General features: G+C 39.1%; 3 protein-coding genes across 4 annotated transcripts in view; 2 read left to right on the top strand and 1 right to left on the bottom strand.

Moving 5' to 3' along the window:
* Positions 1 to 143: 143 nt before the first annotated feature.
* On the bottom strand, positions 144 to 5,217 carry LOC111331918 (lactadherin). The gene is made up of 4 exons (XM_088729191.1): positions 4,991 to 5,217; positions 3,715 to 4,200; positions 684 to 953; positions 144 to 541 (listed from the first exon to the last, which is right to left on the bottom strand). The coding sequence occupies exons 2-4, from the start codon at positions 4,156 to 4,158 to the stop codon at positions 404 to 406; spliced, it is 852 nt and encodes a 283-aa protein (XP_088585317.1). The 5' UTR covers positions 4,159 to 4,200; positions 4,991 to 5,217; the 3' UTR covers positions 144 to 403.
* A 1,203-nt stretch (positions 5,218 to 6,420) lies between these two features.
* On the top strand, positions 6,421 to 10,627 carry LOC111331516 (uncharacterized). 2 transcript variants are annotated; one of them, XM_022936641.2, is made up of 3 exons: positions 6,421 to 6,735; positions 8,461 to 8,909; positions 9,113 to 10,627. In XM_022936641.2, the coding sequence occupies exons 1-3, from the start codon at positions 6,675 to 6,677 to the stop codon at positions 9,209 to 9,211; spliced, it is 609 nt and encodes a 202-aa protein (XP_022792376.2). In that variant the 5' UTR covers positions 6,421 to 6,674; the 3' UTR covers positions 9,212 to 10,627. The 2 variants fall into 2 exon arrangements, with proteins under 2 accessions (XP_022792376.2, XP_088585066.1); XM_088728940.1 differs by lacking the exon at positions 6,421 to 6,735 and adding an exon at positions 7,476 to 8,271.
* Positions 10,628 to 11,904: 1,277 nt separating this feature from the next.
* The window catches only part of LOC148727460 (uncharacterized), a 7,086-nt gene continuing 4,249 nt past the window's right edge, over positions 11,905 to 14,741 (top strand). The window contains exons 1-3 of the mRNA XM_088728542.1: positions 11,905 to 12,451; positions 13,099 to 13,488; positions 13,990 to 14,385. Coding sequence (XP_088584668.1) covers positions 12,004 to 12,451; positions 13,099 to 13,488; positions 13,990 to 14,385 — 1,234 coding nt within the window. The 5' untranslated portion in view covers positions 11,905 to 12,003. The remainder of the gene's footprint in view (positions 12,452 to 13,098; positions 13,489 to 13,989; positions 14,386 to 14,741) is intronic.

The following is a 14,741-nucleotide window of genomic DNA, read 5'->3' as shown; positions in this document are numbered from 1 at the left end:
TCCCGGCCATGATCATGAAACGACCACGAAGGCATGCGCAAGAAACCCTTTCCGCTATCGATTAACGCACTTTCGGCCATCTCCGCTTTTTCTCCATTCAGACTAGATAAATGATTAACTAAATAAATGAATTCTGCAATGAGGAAAGTCAAATTTTTTTATTTCGACCTCTGAGCTAAAATATTAACCTCATTATTTGCTAATAAATATTTCTCTTAATACATCATTTCTTAACATAAAGGATCGACTAATTGAAAGCTCAACTACTCCGAGGTGGTGGGAGGGGGGCTCAAAAGATGCTATTTTTTTATTCCCCTCCCCGATCCCCCCTGTCAGTGACCGCTTTTAAGAGTTGAGCTTGCAAGCCATCAGTCAGGAAGAGGTCGAAGTCCTTAAGAGAAGTTTAGAATCCATACAACTCGACTCTCATCGCAATACATGAGGACCAACTTGCTGGTCGAATTTCAATCCAATCGGCAAGCAGAGGATTTGTGAACTGGTTTGTAACTACCGTATCCATGTCAAAGTTTGCCCGGTGCTCCTGTGAAAACAACGGGGTAAAAAGACGTTTCTTTCGGCACTACGGACAATTTTACAGCATAGATATGGAGGAATTGAAGTATAATTTAACATATCACATATGAACAGAGAATTTTAAAGGCAAATTATAGTTTTACTTTTACCTTGACCAAAGATCCTACAGCATTTAGAACACCATATCTGATAAAGTAACTTTTCACCCAACAGCCATCGTTTGGGGCCCCTTGTGTTGCTATGGCAATTATTTTGACCCAGTGTTTAAACTTGACAGTAATAGTCTCAGTATTACGGTTGTTTCGTGGCATCCAACAAGAGGGTCTGTTCAGACGACCTTTTCGCGCTTCGTAACCCGGTTTTGATGATGTAGCAACGATATCTGTGTCTGGGATAATTCCACTCTCCATACCCAATGACTCAAGACTTTATAAAAAACAAAAAAACAAAAAACAAAAACAAAAAAACAAAAAAACAAAAAATCCTCAACGAATCGTTACAAAAAGAAAATTATGTTAGTGATTCTATAATATCGTTATTAAGGGGATATCACGCAAAATAATTTGCCTGTCTACCCTTTAATAACAGAAAGCGTTTCGCCAGGAGTCGAAGCAGATAACTTGAGAGGGAGTGCAGTGGGTATAAAGACCGTTGTGAGAACTGAGGAACTTATGCTGAGCTAGCGCAATATCAACGGTTGGTTTTCTTGCTTTTAATCGCTGCTGGAAAGGCACCAAAAGAGCGGATTACCCTGTGCAAACCACCCCAATTGCGCTTGGGAACCTCTCCCTGGAACCTGGAACCTACACACTCTGTTTCAGGTCGTACTCGCCTTGGTTCAGTTTAGTACTATTTGGTAACTACGTACATTTATATTTATTTATTTACTTAGCTTCCACCCTTAAAACATACAAATAACATAGATATAATAAAATAATATGATAAGATAATAATGATGATAACAAAAGGGGGTGAGGAACGACACAACAGAGCGAGGCTCCAAATCAAGTGCGCCCAAAAAAAAAAAAAAAATTTAGAAATAGATGAAATATCGAATTACAAAACAACATTAATATAGAAACTCTCTATATGTATATATATATATATATAAAGTGTGACTTGATTTTCGTAGAACAGTGCTCAATACATAGAAGTAGAGCGAAGTATATATTGTGGGAGGAAAAAGACAAGTAAACTACAAGTTCATCCCTACAAGCCTGTTTCGTGGTCGCCCACTCATCAGGGGATTTGTGAGGATTTGTGGGCGACCACGAAACAGGCTTGTAGGGATGAACTTGTAGTTTACTTGTCTTTTTCCTCCCACAATATATATATATATATATATCCAAAGATTATATAACAAAAACTATAGTTTATATGTAATTACAAAGTATGTCGCATATCATACAATCATTACTGTTGATGATTATCGTTAATAGCAGCAGCGCTTAGAAGATAAAATATTAGAGAATGAGCAGCATTTACAACAGATAGATTTCCAAGTATTAAATACATCAAGGCTATAGGCATTATTAAGTGCATTATTATAGTACTTAAAGAGTGAATATTTAAACTGGTTAGAGAGAGAAGAAGCGCGTACAGAGCTCGGCAAAATATTCCAAAGCTTGGATATACGGTTAAAATAACTAGCCTGAAAGAGTTCCGTGCGACATCGAGCGATTATTACGTCAGAAGCAGAAGAGTGGCGAGTAGTCCTAACGTTAGGACGCGGTGCAACAAAGTCATTAATCGTATATATGCACGATCCTTCGCAGTAAAGCACTATTTGAGCAATAGTGAAAATCAGACCTGAAAAAAATTTCAGGCCTGTACGGGATTCGAACCACTGACCTCTGCGATACTAGTGCAGCGCTCTACCAATTGAGCTAACAAGCCAACTGGGAGCAGGCCGTCAAATTAATTCGACATAAACCCGTAGAATGATGAATCAAACAACAACAAACATATGAAACACATGTATGAACTGCGGTTATGAAACGTATATATGCACGATCCTTCGCAGTAAAGCACTATTTGAGCAATAGTGAAAATCAGACCTGAAAAAAATTTCAGGCCTGTACGGGATTCGAACCACTGACCTCTGCGATACTAGTGCAGCGCTCTACCAATTGAGCTAACAAGCCAACTGGGAGCAGGCGATCAAATTAATTCGACATAAACCCGTAGAATGATGAATCAAACAACAACAAACATATGAAACACATGTATGAACTGCGGTTAGGAAACGTATATATGCACGATCCTTCGCAGTAAAGCACTATTTGAGCAATAGTGAATTTTTTTCAGGTCTGATTTTCACTATTGCTCAAATAGTGCTTTACTGCGAAGGATCGTGCATATATACGTTTCATAACCGCAGTTCATACATGTGTTTCATATGTTTGTTGTTGTTTAAAGTCATTAATAGGAATATTATAATAGTTAATGCGACATTGAAATAAAATACCAGGCTCCGGTTGTTCAAAGAGCAGATAACGTTATCCAACGGATAAATCGCTATCCAGCGGATAAGTGTTACCAAAACGTACCGCACTATCCACCGGAAAGTTATCCAGTGTATAGCGTTATCCATCCTTCGAACAACCAGGGCTGAGATCTTTGAGCTCATACCAATAAGAGACAGGAAGAAGATTTAATCTAATAAGACGATCACGATAGGGAATACTATTATAGTAATTCATATTTAAAATATACTTTGTAGCTCTGCGTTGAAGACGCTCTATACGAGTTAAATTGCCAATCTCCTGAGGGGCCCACACTTCGCTTGCATACCCTATGTGCGGGCGAACAAAAGAAAGATAAAGAAGTTTTCTTGCGTTTTCATCAAATGATTTTAAAGTGTGCCTTTTTAAAAACCTTAACATTCTATATCCTTTTGCAAGTATGTGATCGATATGATTGTTCCACTTTAAGTCATTAGATACAACGACCCCTAGATCTTTTATAGTTGATACGTGATCAAGAGATTTCGAGTCTAAATTACAGTCATAATTATCCTTTTTCCGAGAAACTGTCAATATTTCGCATTTTGAGCTGATAAAACGAAGCTGCCATGCCTGGCTCCAGTAATTAAGACTATCAAGGTCATCTTGGAGAGCAGCACATTGAAATCCCTATCGATACCGACACGCTGCAGCTGTTTTTTTTATTCTTTTTTACTTGGACAAAAAAGTTCTTACTTTCACAACGAAGACCGCTGAATCCGTCAAGACAATGACACTTCAAGCTCGGATTTTGAATACACTTTCCTCCGTTTTCACAGCGCAGGACCTCACAACGATCATGGAGGTTGATCACCATGGCCACATGAACAACTCCACTTTGTTCCGCCATGTCTTCAGGAAAAATATCTCTCGTTGCGTTATTCAAATCACAAGTTTTGTGCAATAATAGATAGTTGACACTATGACACTGCGGTTCCAGTTCGCAGGAAAAAGCATAGCTCTCAAAAGTCTTGTCTTGTAGGGTCTGTATCACGTGACCCGTCAGCATATGATCTGCTTCTGAAAAACGGCTGAGGCAGTCATTGTAGCCAGCGGAGTTTCCATAAAAGATAATTATGTGAAGAAAGATAAATTCCAAATGTTGAGACATCGCTATCATTAAATGTAAGTTTAAGCAGAAACACAAAACTCATCACATGACCTGAAACAAAAATAACACTGGTTAGATTAATCTCTTACATAAGTGTATAAAACCCAGTTCTGATAAAAGCCTCAATTGTTTCGATCTCCTGGAAAAAGAATGCAAAGTAAGAGGTCATTTTATGACCTCTTGCTGCAAAGCTGTGTTTTGTCGTTGGCAACTTAGGGAACCTTTCGAAAAAAAATACGCATGTGAGAAAGCTCAAATGTTAAGTTTTTTCTCAATTCGGCCTTTCAGTCTCAAATGATTTCACTTACCTGACACATATTCATAGCTGCAATGAGATTTGAAGGTGTTTGTTCAAAACGCTGAATCTAACTAAGTGATCAAAAATCGATGGAAGATCTGCCAATATTGATCAAATGAAGTGCATGTAGAAATTAATCGATTTTGAGTCTAGTACCGAGGCTGATTAGTTCTCATTTGTACGGGAAAAGAAGTTGATTTAGAAGGAATCATTGAGGAGATAAACACAGCGAACCTTCTTTTAAGATAAAATATAAGCGGTGGGAAAATTGAGTTATCGTTAACTATCTTTGAGTAACCGTTTCCAGGCTCTCTGAGTCTAAGCGATTTAATTTAGTAAGTAATTTTCTAGTTTAGCCTACCACAGTGCTGAATTTGTCAACTATAAATACAACGTTTAATTGATGACATCTACCAAATTTTTCTCCTTAATATATATATCGTTAATCCATCACTATGTCAAGATGGACAAAAAGGTAAAATAAAATTTCCGATTTGTATACTTGAAATCTTATCTTCTAAATTATTTGAGAAATTATCTTACCTAACTTGTGTCTTTAGTTGACTTAGTTTTGAGACGTCAATGAGTTTTTCCTTCAGCGACCGGGTGAAAAGCTTCTAACATTCTAATATGTCTAATCGCTTTTCTGGCTGAAATTTTAATTTCCTTTTTAACAGCCCCTGATTTACGTCAATAAATCATTGGATATTTGTCATTATACAGCTTCTCTTCCGGCGAAGTGAACTAGTACATGCTTTGAATATACAACTTTTTATTAGAACGTCAGACAGTCTGTCAAAATAACCGACAAAACTCAAGCATACGAGCCTTTTCTTCCAATTAGTTGGAGATTTTAATTTAAGCTTCGCAGTCTTATGTAAACGAAAAAATGTCGACATATGTAAATGATCTATCACTTTAGTTTGCATGTCTTCAGTACATTGAAAAAGCTAGGGATACCAGCAACTTTGGAACTAACAAAGGAATCAAATATTTAACACTGTTTGTTAAGACTTATAAACGAGGTTTTGGTTTCCCAGCATGCACCTGCCGCATCCTCCAATCTGCACTGAAGCGTGAAATGCGATCGTGATGCTTATGGTCGTGCCGCCCGCGTCATGATGAGACGAGTGACGACAAGGCAGATTCATTTTTACCACCTCCATGCGATTAATGCAGCCGGCGCCGGGTGACTGGAATCATTTTGACGTCTTCTATGTACTATTGTACAGACCCTTGGCAACATGGAACCTATTTGTTTTTAATAGTGACGTCATCTATGCGGTCTCCTGGTATCAGGATCATAAGAAGCAATCAAATTGCTTGTAGGATTCAGCTTGAATGATTTGCGATACAAATGAAAATGATAGCTGTTTTTTATTTCCTTTACCTTTTTTGTTTTTATTGAGCTGTACATATCGGTATCACTGTCGCATTTTGTACATATTTAAAAAGTAATAATTTTATAATGTATCAGGCTTTTACTGCAAGCAAGTTTTGTATTGACCAAAGACTAAGTAATATCGACGAAAATATTTGGAACAAAGACAGAGATATGAGTATTTCCTTTTCTTAAAGCGGGAGTAAGCATTGCTTCGATTTTTCAACTCAAGAATGTAAATCTTTTGCCATCAAAGAATCTGACGAAGGGCCAAGGGAGGTGTCGCTACTACGCCATAGTGATTAAAAATTCATTATCACCTGGGAATTCAGTAGTCTCTAACTTGCCTAAACGATAGAGAAAAACCATATGATTTTGGTAGGAACAGGCTATTACTGATGTGTGAAACTAATGAGACATTTATCTCTTACTGTTTTCCATGAAAAAATGCGGTACTCTTGAAAGTGGAAACAGCTCCTTGAATGGTGTGACAGATTATAGGACCGAAATTCGAGCTTTTATTAAACGACGCAAGGTTTTAGACTGATTGATTATTGACAGGAAAAAGTTTTAAAATAAGCCTAAACGGATGTGGTCAGACGTCATCATACCGCCGCTGATATTTCTTCCTAATTAGTAGCCTTGATACATGACTTTCCTGAAAACACAAACTGTAATTTTTGGTGTGAGGGACGACGATCAGCTAGGTGACAGCAGCATTGTTCAGTCGAGCACTGAGTGCCTCCGACGAAAATACTTGCGGAAAATCTTGGTTTATTTATTTCTCCGCTAGGAGTCGAAGAGACAGTGTGGTCGGAACAAGAATTTACGACTATTCATAAAGCGATGACGAGAAAAGAACTGATCAATTTTCTTCAGCTGAGGTTTCAGTACATAGTCATTCAAGGTAAGATCTTTCTCTTTCGCAACCAGTCGACTGGGTTTTATGATGCATCACGCCTCAACAGGTTTTGATCAAGGGGCACTGGTAAGCGCGGTTACTTTGCCTTGCACTAAAAATGGAAAATCAAGACGGAAATATGTAACGGATGAGTTTTAGATGAAACGAGTTGTTTTTATTTTGAAAAACTTTTAGATCGCGCCTCAGTTATTCTTCATCAACGCTCGCTGACAATCAAAGTTTATCTTACCAAAAATAACTAAAAAACAAAATAGATCTTAAGCCGGCTTTAGTCGTACAACAACATTGACAATGCAGTGACCTTGAAGAGTTAAACAAATATGTCTAACTTAAGAGACGAATAGGAGCAACTTGATATTCGGGCTGTTAAAAACGATAAAAGCCCTCCAATGGTCTTAAATGGTTGGAATGGAGATCGTACAGAGTTGAGTAATTTTGAAATCGTGACAGTAATAACCAACAGGACTCCTCGCCTAAAGATCAGCAGTTTAATTCTCATTTTTCTCTTCTAACATGTTTATGATGTAGTGTCATACTTGTTTAACTCTTCAAACTATGTTGGTCGATTTAACACCGTTAACTATGCAAGGTTATAATGAAACGCGTTTTTTAAAAAAATATTCGCATGTGCGCACGTACCCACAATCCGTTTTGACACTTTCCAATGACAGCTTAAAGACATTTCTGACAGGTGAGATCCAGCTGGCCCGCGGTTAAAGTATAGAAATAAACTCACTCACTTGGACTAAAGCGCCAGAGAGCAGAAAAAACTCCTCAGGTTTATCGAAACAAGACTCCAGAACTGTAAATTGGTTATGTCGATTGAACGTTTTATTTAGCGGAACTGCAACAAAAATACAATTCGAAATTCAAATTTTACTTTACTTTGGAGTAACGGTGTTGAAAAGGTGCTGGAACGGCCCGTGAACTCAAACTTATTTCTCTTAAAGATTTCATCAACAAAGTTTGGAGCTCTTTTTTTCCCACGTGTTGGTATGGAGCGTTTTTTCTATCATGGTTCGTGCAATGAAAGGTATTCCTTTCCAGAAACTGAAATGTCACGCTTGTGTTTCGCGTGAAGTGACGTTTTATGTAGCTTTCGCCTGACTGTACTGCACACCACCTTAATATTCCCCATACGTTCCTATCCAGCGCTAAACGATCATCAAATGTAGTGCTGATTCACTGGAGTCAATCTGTGGAGTGTGGGAAAACTCGACAAGATCTCGTTCGCCAAATCCGCCTATGCAGGTCTATGCACATACACTGCGTGTAACAACCGGAAAAGGAAACTCCCCCGAAATGATTGCTGCCGCGTAAAATGCTATGATTTTGGTGTGCAAGGTGTCCTCAAAAAAAAGGAAGAAGAAACCTAATGTGTACTAGGGTTCAAGATACTACTATAGAGTAATGCGTGAATCAGACCAAGTGCTCATGCTCCACACAACTGCTTTACTGGAATACCATAAACTTAATCATATACAATAATGTCTAAAGATGATCACGTGACTGCAGTCAAGGGTATGCTAACCAATAAAATACAGGTTATCTTATAGCTGAGGTATTATCTGAATAGAAACAAACACTACAAAACCGAAAAAACTTCTTTTGTACACTTGCTATAACTTTCAGACATTTTTTTGTTACAGACTATCAAATAAACAAGTTTCGACTCAATAATGATCTCCTGTTTTTTGTTCTTCAATATAGCCATCGTAGCCGTCTTAAGCAGTAGCATACAACTTAATCAAGCAAGCACGATTACGGTTTCACCTAGCAGCTCAATGGTGTCCCACTCTTCAGTACTCCAAAGAGGCTTCACCGCGATGACTTCTTGGTCTGTTGTTAGAACTACCACGTCTTCCTTTCAAAAGACTTCCGTTGCTCCTTCCTCCTCAAATTATTTTTCTACATCGTCCTCATCAAGCATGACGCCGAGCAGTGTCGTTCAATCAAAAAATTCGAAGACTTTTACTACCTCCGTGAGTTGCGCGACATCAACGTCTCAAACACTTGTCACGCAATATAAACACACAGCAGTGCATGTCACGCCAACAAAGGTGGTAATTTACCGTATACGGGGAATTCCAAGTATGAAGGTCATTACAGTGGTAGCAAGTGTCTTGGGAGCAATCCTTCTGGTGCTCTTAGCAATTATAGTAAGCATAACTCTGTTTTTTACAAACTGAACCGCAACCTCGTTCCCAGGGCCTTTTCCCTTAGCTGGGGGTAGGGCGGGAAAAGGCCCTGGGAACGAGGTTGACTGAACCGCCTTCATTACTGATGTATTTACCTTACCGTCTTAGCCACCCAATAGTTACATGCACGTCTTCCAATCTTTACCAAAGTCTTTTATTTTCAGATTTGGGATCTGTGTATCGTGGAAATCTTGCCACGAAGACCGACGTCACGTGTGGAGCCTCGTAACGATGTCTCACATGTTTGTAATGATATGGTCTGAGCATGACAGCCGCTGGTCAAGTTTATAGTTTATAGTTTATTAGCTTCGCCGACAGGCAGGGACACCGCAACAGCTTGTGCTAATTACTGCGGGCCCAGTAAACCCACCCATCCCAGCCCAGGGGAGGACGTCCATCACACAGTAATCTCGTGCGTGGGAAATTAACGTCTCCTACCCCTAACCCTACAGGAGACGAGACCTCCATCTATTCGTCCCTATCCGAGAAGACTAGAATATCTAACTATTTCTTGATGTTATAGAAAGGCAGTATATTCTTCTCAATTATTTTAAGACCTTGAGTGTTGGTCCGGCTGGGGTTCGAACCCTCGACCTCTCGCACAACAATCCAGCGCTCTATCGATTGAGCTAACCGGGAGGCGGTGGTCAAGGGGCATGTAAGACGCGATACAACCCAAGACAATTTCTCTGTGGTATCGCTATATTATGAGGGCATCTCTGATTAGATTATCATTTCACATATAGCACGCCTCATAGAAGACAGCTATCTTCCTCCTAGAGACAGCCATAAGTCATGAGAATTAAGCAACAATTTAGGGCACAAGATGATAAGAAGGTCTATCAGTAATTGAGTAGGCTAGAGTGATCGTCTGTGTGCGAGAAGTCTTGGATACAACACCTGCCAGTGACAGTGACTTCGTCTAGGCAACCTGGTCAGCAGTACTCATCATCAGAATAAAGTGGTGATTCATTTGTCAATCAGATGTAAAATTGACCAATCAGTGTTCACTTAAACTCGGCCTCTTTATTCTGATGACACGATGTTAACCCTATAACTTGCAAGATCTGATTGTTAATTCTCCCCTCTGGATGCTAGACATTTCCTTGTAAATTAGCAAGGAGAATTTGGTGTCAAATCACAGTCAGTTATCAACTTCTACCTGATAACTTTGAGTACTCTCACTACCTGTTTGCTGGATAATGTATGGAGAAGTTACATGTTAATCCCTTCTGGGAATTAAGGATTAAATTCTCACTTATGTTGTGTAATCATCAGTCACTCTTGCCAGCAACAGTCCTTTTCAGACTACTCTCCGACGATCGGAATACACAACTGGTACTCCTGAGTTCACACTATTTAATATAGAAAGGAACGTCCCAGCACTTGTTATAAATGTAAGGGAATACGAAAAAACAATTTTGTCTCCGGAGGCCTTCCAGTTGAATGCATATTACATTAAGTTAATTAGTTGTGAATTATGTAAAAATGTACCACTGAGATGATTCAATTTAGCGCCGTCGTTCCAAGAAGCTCTCCCTCTCTAGTAAGTGCCCCCTTGAATTTTTTTTCGTAAATAAGCGCTCTTACTGCGTCAGCAGCCTTCTTGAAATAAGAACCCAAAGAGTACACACCTGACCATTATTATCCGAATATTAAATGTACATTTGTTACTTTTATAGCTTCTAATATTGTTACTTTTTTAATTAACGTCAAAGCTTTATTTAGCACATTCTGCTGTTTCTCAAAAAATGAAATAAGCACCCCGTCCCTAATAAACGCCATGTTTCGAATAAGTGTCCCACCTAGAGGGCTCAGAAGTAAATGAAATAAGCACCCCGTCCCTAATAAGCACCCTGTTTCGAATAAGTGCCCCACCTAGAGGGCTCAGAAGTAAATGAAATAAGCACCCCGTCCCTAATAAGCACCCTGTTTTGAATAAGTGCCCCACCTAGAGGGCTCAGAAGTAAATGAAATAAGCACCCCGTCCCTAATAAGCACCCTGTTTCGAATAAGTGCCCCACCTAGAGGGCTCAGAAGTAAATAATCGCCCCGGGCGCTAAATCGAAACTAGTCACGGTAACTGTAAATAAATACTGTAATGTAACAACTGTAAAAACTGAATAACGGCTGATAGTTTCTAAAGAAACTGTTTGAGGCTGCGTCGGTGGGGGTAACGAAATAATTTGGATATATCAACAAAGTTGAAATGGTAAATTGGCCACCGTAACGATTACAAAAGCTGACTTTTCGAGCGTTAGCCCTTCGTCGGAGCGAAAGGGTTGGAAAAACTACTGAACTGTAAAAACTACTGAACATGAATAAATTGAAAACCAATTTTTTTTATTGAGAATTAATTTTTCTTCTTTTTTTTTTAAAACAAAAGGCAGAATTTCGAGACATGTTAACTGTCAAAAGTATTTTTCACTCCGTGCGTTCTGCATTAGAACAACAATAAAGTATTCACTTCCCAAATATTAACATTCTAGAGACTTAAGATTCGTTATTTCCGTTCATTGGGTCGCAATACTTGGGTTTCCCCTCCTCCCTCCCCCCCAGTCAATCCGTCAAGAGAGCGGAAAAACTTTCGCGTTCTTTTGAGTTTTCGTACCCCTTTTTACGCGATGAACGAAGCTGAGGAACTTGTTTCGAATTTCAGCACCTACCGCCTACTCAAAGACAATGAAAATATATCCGTTTATTGGGTCGCAATAACTTTGGTTTCCCCTTCCCCCTTCTCTCCCCCCCCTCCCCCCAGTCAATCCTTCGAGAGAGAGGAAAAACATTGGCGTGCTTCTGAGTTTTCGTTCCCCCTTTTACGCGATGAACGAAGCTGGGGAGCTTGTTTTCGATTTCAACACCTGCCGACTAAGACAATAGTTAATGAGGTGAAATATGTCAGGGGCAACCAAGGGAACACAAAGGAACAGCCGAACAATCGCTGGTTACCCAGCAATCTCGCGGGGTAATGTTTTTCTGAAAAGTGGGGCTGAAGAAGAGTCAGGAGCTTAAGTTAAACTACGTTTCTTTGTAAGATCGAGAAACTTCAATGTAGATGTCGATGGATCTAATTTTCACCTTTGTGTTACTGGCTCCGACAGTTTCGCTGATATTTGGTGGAAAGTGCGAACCGATCAGCATTACATCATGCTCTAACGCTGGTTACCCTCTAACTGCAAGATTTCTTGATGTTAACGGCACAGCATACCAAGACTTTCAAGCGCCACGCTTGGATTTATACATCTCTTTGCTGCAGACTTGTTCAGCTCACGCTAGCACGATCCTATGTTCGTTGTATGTGCCGAAATGCGAAGAAAACCGGACAGATTCTCAGCCTCCGTGTTACCAAGTTTGCGCAAAGTTTGTGAGAGACTGCCAAAGCCTTCTTACAAAGGCAGGCCTCGCTGGATTGTTTACTGTACTGTGCGAAACGTTACCCGATGGAAATTCTAACTCAAACGAATGTTTTTATCCGTTAAACTTTAAGCAATCGTCATCTGGAGGTTAGTATGAGTAGCGCGATAGTATTCGAATATTTTGTTTATCTTAAGCGAGCTTGTCATAAAATTGATAGATTACTTTGATTATGCTAATTGAGAATGTATCTGGGTGCAAAATGTTTTTATTATTGAATTACTTGTTCCGTCAAACAAAAGGGATGTGGCTGTTTTATTGTTTGCTTAATTTTTTGCATGCACTTCGTTTGCAATATAGTTATCTTCGAAACTGAAAACTCGGAAGAAACAACTGAAAATTAGGCAAGATTTCCGTATTAACCCTATACTTCATTATGCATACAATTCTTGGATAAAAGAAAACAGAAGCAAAACAACAGATTACCTTTGGGACTTTGACTTTATTTCTGATTGGTATGGGGTTATACGGAATTCTCTCCGAAAATTAAGTTCGAATTCTTATCTGATATGGAAAATTTACAACAACAAAAATCAGCGAAACGGTCTACAAACAGCAGTTGAATGGAACTGACAATTTCTTTTGTAACAGAAGTGGAAAACCATTAGCATAATAGGGTAGGTTATTGATGTTTTTTTTTTTTCAAGGAATTTCTACTTTACTCCCATCCAAGAAATTCCAAGGGGAAAGGTTCAACCTTCAATTTCCTTCTACTTAAACTGTTACACTTTTGCAGGATCAAAACCGGCTCCTATGTGCTACAGTGTTGTTGATCCAGTTTGCAAGAAACATTTACACTATGACAAAACAGTGATACCGACAAACCTACAAACAGGCGAGGAAACCTTATTCAAGCCAATCATCAACAGCAAATGTTCAGCAGAAATGGAAAAGTTTATTTGCTATGCACAGTTTTCTCCTTGTAATGTTAATCAGCCAACTCAGATACCGTGTAAATCGCTCTGTGATAGAATTCAAAAAGATTGCTGGAAGGAGTTCAACGAGGCTAGGCTGCTCCTTCCACATTGTGATTATGTTTACCCAGATTATGATAATCCAAAAGATATTTGCGAGGTTAAGAAGTGGCCAGCTCAATGGCCTGAAACATTTAGGCCACCAACACCTGGTGAGTAGTAGATAACTTAAATCAATTTTAGTATCTGAGTGCCTGTGCACTTACCCCTCCCCTAAGCCAAAATGAACACACCTTGTTATCAGTTGACTTTTGTTGCCTTAAGGGAGGGGTTAGGTAGGCAGTAGCTCAGATACTGAAATATTGATCCAAGAACTTCATCTAGTGGTCAGTTTTTAGTTATATACATACCATGAATTTCAAAATGCTGTTGAGAAGTTATTGATACCAAGATACAGAGAGAGCATAAATACTTAGTTCTCATTAACCGAGTGGGAGGTCTGTATGGGAGAATCTTGACCAAGGTCGCCAGTACAGACTGAACGCAGTGAGGTCTGTACCAGCGACCGAGGTCAAGATTCTCCCATACAGACCAACGCAGCCCAATTAATGAGATGTTTATCATATGGCTGTGTCTTATATGTAAATCTACTTGGGTTATAAAATTAGTTTGCCTCTTTTTGTGACTCTAATATCATTTTTTCCAATGGACAGAAATTGGAACCTGTGAGGAGCTCACTGTGAAATCATGTGCCAAAGCAAACTACAAATATACTGCTAAGTATCTTAAAGTTGGTAATGAGACCTTCCAACAGTATAAAGGAAGACTGCTTGATGCACTTATTCCACACGTTGAGAGTTGTTCCCCCTACAGTAGCTTGATTCTCTGCTCCTTGTATCTGCCCAAATGTGTCCCTGGAAGTGCCAGACCAATGTTACCATGCCGACAAGTTTGTTTGGATTTTGCGGACAACTGCAAGACACAATTGACTTTGGCATCAACTGTGGGAATGACAGTAGCACTCTGTGATCTTCTTCCTGTTTACGATGGGACACCAAACAAGTGCATTATGCCAGACAGTTTCAAGACAAAATCTTCAGTGCAATCATGTAAGTGTAGAATTTTTCAGCTAGTGTATTTTCTCCTCCCATTTCCCACAACATGGTAGTACCTTTAAGAAACTGGGCCGGTTAGTTCAAAGGTGGGTTAAGAAAACCCAGAGTTAGTGTGAAATTTGATTTCAGATCTGAAAGTTTTAAAAGAAAATTCACTTTAATTCTATTTTTCTACAATTTGAATGCTTTAAAAAGAATTGAGAAAATTAATGATCCCCAAACGGCCCTTGAACAGAGAAATATAGAAACCTGGATTAGAATTTAACCTTGGGTTAGCACTAATTGGCCTTCAAACAATTGGGTCCTGAGCTTTATAATTATTATTGAAATGAGGCAACAAAATATGCAAG

Source organism: Stylophora pistillata, chromosome 7 (genome assembly GCF_964205215.1).
Source record: "Stylophora pistillata chromosome 7, jaStyPist1.2, whole genome shotgun sequence".
In the NCBI taxonomy this organism is placed as follows: Eukaryota; Metazoa; Cnidaria; class Anthozoa; order Scleractinia; family Pocilloporidae; genus Stylophora; species Stylophora pistillata.
This window is presented reverse-complemented; position numbering and strand designations above follow the sequence as displayed.

What these genes read in the sequence shown, in the direction of transcription:
- LOC111331918 (XM_088729191.1), bottom strand. Translation starts at nt 4,158, where the DNA reads ATGATAGCGATGTCTCAACATTTGGAATTTATCTTTCTTCACATAATT. An exon ending in GTAAGAACTTTTTTGTCCAA is followed by an intron (nt 954 to 3,714) that starts GTAAAAAAGAAT and finishes TAAAGTCTTGAG; the next exon opens with TCATTGGGTATGGAGAGTGG. An exon ending in CTGTAGGATCTTTGGTCAAG is followed by an intron (nt 542 to 683) that starts GTAAAAGTAAAA and finishes TTGTTTTCACAG; the next exon opens with GAGCACCGGGCAAACTTTGA.
- LOC111331516 (XM_022936641.2), top strand. Translation starts at nt 6,675, where the DNA reads ATGACGAGAAAAGAACTGATCAATTTTCTTCAGCTGAGGTTTCAGTAC. An exon ending in TCAGTACATAGTCATTCAAG is followed by an intron (nt 6,736 to 8,460) that starts GTAAGATCTTTC and finishes TCTTCAATATAG; the next exon opens with CCATCGTAGCCGTCTTAAGC. An exon ending in TGGTGCTCTTAGCAATTATA is followed by an intron (nt 8,910 to 9,112) that starts GTAAGCATAACT and finishes TTTTATTTTCAG; the next exon opens with ATTTGGGATCTGTGTATCGT.